The sequence below is a fragment of the Thamnophis sirtalis genome, unplaced genomic scaffold (genome assembly GCF_051295495.1).
Source record: "Thamnophis sirtalis isolate CommonGarterSnake01/CBP01778 unplaced genomic scaffold, rThaSir2_p1.2 scaffold_15, whole genome shotgun sequence".
NCBI classification, from domain to species: Eukaryota; Metazoa; Chordata; class Lepidosauria; order Squamata; family Natricidae; genus Thamnophis; species Thamnophis sirtalis.
The window spans coordinates 42,693,530-42,701,029 of NW_028261395.1; the positions used below are offsets into that span (position 1 = coordinate 42,693,530).

General features: G+C 45.6%; 1 protein-coding gene across 1 annotated transcript in view; it reads left to right on the forward strand.

The window, feature by feature from the left end:
- AGRN (agrin) overlaps positions 1 to 7,500 on the forward strand; it is a gene marked incomplete in the record, with an annotated part of 268,173 nt that overhangs the window by 211,298 nt on the left and 49,375 nt on the right. The window contains 3 exon segments of the mRNA XM_087702674.1: positions 4,371 to 4,514; positions 5,565 to 5,689; position 7,500. The exon segment at position 7,500 is cut by the window's right edge and continues 105 nt beyond it. Coding sequence (XP_087558800.1) covers positions 4,371 to 4,514; positions 5,565 to 5,689; position 7,500 — 270 coding nt within the window.

Consider the following 7,500-nt stretch of genomic DNA (forward strand, 5'->3'; position numbering starts at 1 on the left):
TCTAGAAAGAATGCAGAGGAGATCAACCAAGATAATTAGGGGACTGGAGGCTAAAACATAGGAAGAACGGTTGCAGGAACTGGGTCTGTCTAGTTTGATGAAAAGAAGGACCATGGGAGACATGATAGCAGTCTCCCAATATCTCAGGGGTTGCCCCAAAGAAGAGGCAGTGAAGCTATTCTCCAAGGCACCAGAGGGTAGAACAAGAAGCAATGGGTGGAAACTAATCAAGGAGAGAAGCAACTTAGAACTAAGGAGGGATTTCCTGACAGTGAGAACAATTAACCAGTGGTTAGTTGTTGCCTCCAGAAGTTGTGAATGCTCCAACACTAGAAGTCTTTAAGAAGATGTTGGATGTCTATTTGTCTGAAGTGGTGGAGGGTTTCCTGCCTAAGCAGCGGGTTGAACTAAAAGACCTCCAAGGTCCCTTCCAACTCTGTTATTCTATTCTCTATTCTATTCTCTATTCTATTCTCTATTCTATTCTCTATTCTATTCTCTATTCTATTCTCTATTCTATTCTCTATTTTATTTTCTATTCTATTCTCTATTCTATTCTCTATTCTATTCTATTTTCTATTCTCTATTCTATTCTCTATTCTATTCTCTATTCTATTCTCTATTCTATTCTCTATTCTATTTTCTATTCTATTCTATTTTCTATTCTGTTTTCTATTCTATTCTCTATTCTATTCTATTCTCTATTTTATTCTATTCTCTATTCTATTTTCTATTCTATTCTATTTTCTGTTTTCTATTCTATTCTCTATTCTATTCTATTTTCTATTCTATTCTCTATTCTATTCTATTCTCTATTTTATTCTATTCTCTATTCTATTCTCTATTGTATTCTATTCTATTCTCTATTCTCTATTCTCTATTCTCTATTCTCTATTCTCTATTCTCTATTCTCTATTCTCTATTCTCTATTCTCTATTCTCTATTCTATTCTCTATTCTATTCTATTCTCTATTCTCTATTCTATTTTCTATTCTATTCTCTATTCTCTATTCTATTCGATTCTAAATCCCTAACTCGCCATATCAGAGCCGCGAAGTTATCCAGGGCCCCGGTTCTGCTTGAGCTCCGGCTGGCTTTAGCAGCTTAGCCCGGCAGCCTGCTTTAAATGCAGGAAGGTATTATGTTCAGCCTCCAGTTAGCGAAGGAACAGACAGACAGTAATAGAAAAGTCGGGTTTAATTTCATAGATTTATGGTCTGCTTTTCAGAAGGGGGAAAAAAAAAACACGTAATCAAAACACAAATGATGAAACCAGTAAGTAACCGAGATAAGCTAGTGGTAGGCTGAGCAAAAAAAGGAACTCGGTGCGGGACAGAATTTCTTCTACATTCTCCCCAGTGAATGTCCAGGGGAATGGGGTCCATATAGACCAGTGGTCACCAACCGGTGGTCTGTGGATCACTGGTGGTCTCCAGGAAAATGTTGGTGGTCCACAGAACCAACTCGGGATCTGCTTCAGCCTCCTGGTGGGGGGCTTTGGGCTCTGCTGGTGGTTAAGAGCCGGAGGGCCTCGTTCCAATGGGGCTGCATCACGGCCTGGAACTGGCTGACCATCTCAGCCCGCTGAGCCTCCAGGCGCCGGTACGTGGCCTTGCCCTCCCGCAGGTCTTCCCTCTGCTTGGAAAGCCTATGCTTCTAGTCCTCAGTGAGGCGCTTCTGCTGAGCCTCCTTCTGGGTCAGATCCAATTTGAACTGAGCTGTTTTGCCAACTCTTTCTCCTGGGGGCTGCTTAGCTCCAGCAATTGCTTCCTGTTGGGGCCCCAAGGAGCCCGGGCGGGCAGGCAAGGAGGGGCTGGGAGGGGAGGGACGTGTAGAGGCTGTCGAGGTGTCCCTTGACGTGAGTGACATTGAGTTGGCCACGCCCACCCAGTCACATGACCACCTAGCCACGCCCACCCAGCCGGTCATTAGGCAGATCATATTAGTGGTCTGTGGGATTTACAATTATGGATTTAGGGGGCTCTGAGGTCCAAAAGGTTGGTGAACCCTGATATAGACTTCTGGAGAAGGAGTTTTTTTTCCCAGGGACGTGGGGCATGACAGAAAAGGCCCTGTCGGAAAGAGGAAAGAGATGCTTAAGGGCAGGGGTGAGTTCCTGCCGGTTCTTCTATAGAAGAAGGTTCCACAAATCCACAGTGCCGTTTAGAACCAGTTCCAGCTCCCTCCCCCCTGCCCGTCCGGACATCATCAAGGTGAAGAGCGAGAGGAGGAATTCTGGGAGTTGAAGTCCACAAGTCTTAAAGCTGTCAAGTTTGAACACCCCTGGGTTTTTTTTTCTAAAGGGTTAGGTGTGCAAGGGTCTTGAAACTGTTTTTTTTTTAAATAAGATTTTATTGGTAAAACAAAAATACAACATCCATAACTTGTAAAAAACAATACAGCTACATTTCGAGATATTCCCATACTATCAAATCATATAAACATCAAAGGTTAGGTATCTTATTCCTTCCCTCCCTCTTCTCTTCCCTCATTTCTTCTTTTCCATACCCTTTTCTTCCCTCCCCCCCTTACTTCCTTCTTCCCTCCTTTCTTTTCTCCTTTCCTCCTTTCCTTCCCCCTCCTTTCCCTCCCTTGATCCCCCCCTCCTTCTCCCAAGGTCTTGAAACTTGACAGCTTTAAGACTTGCACACTTCAGTGCCAGAGTTCCTGAGCCAACATGACAGGAGGAGGAATTCTGGGAGTTGAAGTCCACAAGTCTTAAAGCTATCAAGTTTGAACACCCCTGGTTTTTTTTTTCTAAAGGGTTAGGGGTGCGAGGGTCTTGTAACTTGACAGCTTTAAGACTTGCGTGCTTCAAATGTCAGAGTTTCTGAGCCAACATTTTGGTTGCTAAGCAAGAGCGTTGTTAAGTGAATTTCACCACATTTTACAAGTTGGCCACTCCCACCCGGTCACATGGCTGGCAAGCCACTCCCACCCAGTCACATGGTTGGCAAGCCACTCCCACAAAGCAGGCCACACCTATAGAAGAGGTTCTTAAAAAAATTGAAACCCGCCACTGCTTAAGGGGCTTTGGACAGCTGTATGAAAGATGGATGAAGTTCAATCCCGCATAGGGCAGCTGTTTTGAGGCTACTTCAAAGATACTATTCAGCCGGTTCGAATCGGTTCACTCAAACCAGTAGTGGAAATTGTGCTCGTCCAGCTCACCCTGATGCCGTCCTATTTAGGCACATTTTCAAGCCAAAGCACATATGTGGAAGGCCCGAGATCATGCGCGCTCTCACATCTGTGAATGGGTGGGGAAATTCAGTAAATGCCACCAATGCTCTATTCATATCCACAAGGAGATTGGGAAATCAGGTTACCCGGGGGCAAAACTCACAACCAATGTCTTACTTAAGCAACATAAATTTGGCCGTAAGCCAGGGACGGCCTGTATTTGCATGGAGGGGGTGGTGGTGTAAGGACTTTTGGCTTCACTGAGAAAGAGAAATCGTTTTTCCTCCAATCAAGATTAGAGTGGATGACGTTTAATTTATGTCTATTGATAGCCCTTGTGTTATTGCAGTTGAGATAAAAGTAATCATTAACACATTGGATTGTTATGGCGGATTATCTTGTGCGCTAAGCTCAGGTTGGAATGTAGACGGGTGGTAGAAGGAATTTTATTACGAGCAGAGGAGTTGAGTACTCTTCTTGTGAAATACCTCTGGACCCTCTCTAATGTTTTAATTTCTGAAATGCAGTGTGCACTTATCTTAAAATTTGGCAATCCTAAATTGCATTAAGCGAGGGATACAATCAAGATCAAGGGAGGTCCTAATACCACTCTGTAAAGCCTTAGTAAGGCCACACCTAGAATACTGCATCCAGTTTTGTTCACCACACTATAAAAAGGATATTGAGACTCTGGAAAGGGTGCAGAGAAGAGCAGCCAAGATGATGAGGGGACTGGAGGCTAAAACATAGAAAGAATGGTTGCAGGAACTGGGCCTGGCTAGTCTAGTGAAGAGAAGGACCAGGGGAGACAGGAGAGCAGCCTTCCAATATTTGAGGGGCTACCACAGAGAGGAGGGGGTCAAACTATTTTCCAAGCCACCTGAAGGGCAGACAAGGAATAACAGATGGAAACTAAACAAGGAGAGATTCAACCTGGAAATAAGGAGGAACTTTCTGACAGTGAGGACAATCAACCCATGGAACAGAAGTTGCCTTCGGAAGTTGTGGGAGCTTCATCCCTGGAGGCTTTCAGGAAGAGACGGGACTGCCATTTGTCAGAAAGGGTGAAGGGTCTCCTGCTTGGGCGGAGGGGTTGGACTAGATGATCTCCAAGGTCCCTTCCAATCCTGTTGATCTGTTAAATCCGCTTGTTTCTTCCCGAAACCTTCCCTGGTTTTCCGGAACAGCCTGCCACTGCGATCCGGTGGGATCCGTCCGGGATGACTGCGAACAGATGACCGGCTTGTGTTCCTGCAAAAACGGGATTACCGGCACAAAATGCAAGCAATGTCCCAGCGGCAGCAAGCTGGGAATGTCCGGTTGTGAGAAAGGTAAAGTGACTTTCGTACGCAGCAGCTTTGCGGGCAGCTGAAACGGTTGACGCTTCTCTACTGGAGAGCCACAAAATGCCGTATTTTTCAGAGTATAAGACGCTCCGGAGTATAAGATGCACCTTAGATTTTGGGGAGGAAAAATAGGGAGGGGGGAATCTGCCCACCAGGTATTCATCTGGCTAGTTTGGTCAACTTCAGCACATAGGTTTGCTTGTTTTGAGCGCATGCGCCAGAGGGGGGTTCCTACCGATTCGCACCAGTTCAGGCGAACCTTGTAGTGATAATTTGGCCTAGGTCGCAGAACTAGCACCGGCCCAGGCTGGCCATGCCCCCAAACTGGTTCCCCAATCTCCGCTGCCATTGCCACCATGTTTTTTTTAGCTTTTCTTGGTCTTCACGCATGGGCAGAACAACTCACAGTGAAATGTGCATGCACAAGCAACAAAGCGCATGCGAAGAGAACTGGTTCCAACGGCAATAGGAACCCACCCTTGGCGTGCGCTTTTAATCTTCTGGTTGGCAGGGGTCTATTGCCGGTTCTCTCCAGGGCGCTTCGTGTGCATGCGCAGTACAACTAAAATTGCTCTGCGCGTGCACAGAAGCAAAAAACCCAAGATGGCAGTGCCTACGGCGATGCCGGGAAACCAGTTTGGGGACATGGCAGGCCTCCGTCGCTGCTGGTTCCAGTGACTCAAGCCGCAAAGCTAGTACTGGTTCGGCTGAACCAGGCCAAACCGATTGGAACCCACCACTACTGGTTGGGGATGAAAAAACAGCTTCTAAAGCTCCGCTGATCGTCGGAGAGAGAAGCAATGAGAAAAGCAGGAAAATCCCGAAAGATCGTTTCACTTGTTAGCGCCTCATTAAGGCTGAAAAAAGCTACATTCGGAGTATAAGACGCACCTAAATTTTCAGTCTCTTTTTTGGGGGGGGGGGAAGGTGTGTCTTATACTCTGAAAAATACAGTAATTTATTCCTGGGAAAGGACTAAATTGGAAGCTAGGATCTGCTTACGTTTGCCCTGAATCTCCTGCGTGATCCCCCCAGATCTCTCGGCTGCCTCGTCCTGTGCTGAAATGACTTGTGAATTCGGGGCGTCGTGCGTGGAAGTGAACGGCCATCCCCAGTGTGAGTGTCCGTCATTGCTGTGCACGGAAGCTGACACCTCCAAGGTGAGCAGAGAAAACATGGGTGGGCAAATTCACACTAGACTCCCACTAGATCAGGCCTAGTTGAATTCAAGAACTATTTTTTTTTAAATGTTTATTTCTTCTTCTTTAAATTGCATAAATACTTCCTGTGCCGTGTGTTGTCTGGTTCCATTTGTTCCTACCAAGTCCTAATAAAAGGATAGTGAGAGTATTATTGAGGATAACATCCGTACTTAAAATACTTTTAATATTGTTATTCATATTTTTCATCTTTAGGCGTGTCTTCATTTTTCCAGTGTTGTGTAAATGCAATTCTCGCTGCTATTAACACATGTGTTATTAAATACCCTGTTTCCCCGAAAATAAGAGTCAATCGGGAAATAAATCCTAGTGTGATTTTTTTTCAGCATGCTCATACTATAAGCCTGTTCTGACCCCCTCCTCCGTCCAGTAATGAAAGCCGAGACAAGCTTAAATGGAATGTCCTTTAATAACAAGATCAGAATCTCGGTGGCTGAAAGCCAAACAAACAAACAGATAAGGACCTTGGCAGCAACTCAGACCAACCTTGGCAGCAATTCAGCCTGCCAAGTTAGTTTCTCTTTAGTCAAAGCGTTGACTTCTGCAAGAAGGGCGTGGCACAAGCAGTCCTTTTTATAGTCTGGAGAGGAGCCTAATGACCACCAGCTGAGCGTAATTACCTCCTGTAATTGCGTCATTGTTCCTGACGCCAAGTAGCTCTTTGATGGCGTGCATCCAGGAACAACTCACTGCTGGCTTCTGGATCACTCTCCCTTGTTTCCTCCCCACTGATCCAAGGCTCAGGCGCCACCTGGTGGCCAACCAGTCTCTCTGCGCCCTGCTTGTATTCGGAACCCTGTCCAGGGTCCTCCACATCCTCCAGGGCCAACTCATAGGGCCCCTCGCTGTCGGAGTCTGGTGGCAGCTCCAACGGCTCCTGCTGGGCCACAACATAAGCCCTACCCAAAAAATAACCACCCGTTAAGATCATCAGCCAGACAGATGCAATTAGTACCGTATTTCCCTCAAAATAAGAGCTAACCAGAAAATAAAACCCTAATGCATCTTTTTGGAGCAAAACATAATATAAGACCTCGTCTTATTGTCAGGCTTCCAAATAGCATCCAAAAGTAAATCAGAACCCGAGGCAAAGCATTCCTCAAAGTTCCAGTTTATGAAGAGAGCCATGCTGGCACATCTGGGAAAACCCAAATCTGAAAGCATCCTGGTTTTCCGCACCTAGTTGAAAGTTCAAGATCTTGCCCCCACACTCACAAGTCCATCCCATGGTCCAATCTCCCACTGCCATGCTGGCAGCTTCCACCCATCCAGTTCCGGTCAGGTGCAGAGACAAAGGATGACCTTGGCTTTCTCAGAAGAATTTTGTTAAGACCAACTGACATTTTCCCACCATAGAAAAAGCAAAATAGAATAATAGGAAGTATGGCAGGCCGAAGATCCAAAAGGAATATATCTTGCAGGCTTGACACTTATTTTCAGGGGAAACATGGTATGCAGTCCCTTCATTGTAGTTTTCTGGTAATAGACCTAACAAGAATATTTTTCGTTTTATATCTATATTGAATTCAAGAACTTGAGATGTGGGAATTCCCTCTCCGCCACCCCAAGAATCTGTACTCAAACTAGTAAGGGCACTGATTTGTCCTAATAGCATGGCCAGCCCTCTGAGGTAGTGCGGACAAGGAGCAAAATCAATTTCCACCAAAAATCTTCCATGTTTAAACTTTCATCTCCTCCCCACCTAACCACTATTTCTCCTCTTCCCGTCTCCCTACATCATGCTGTCTAGG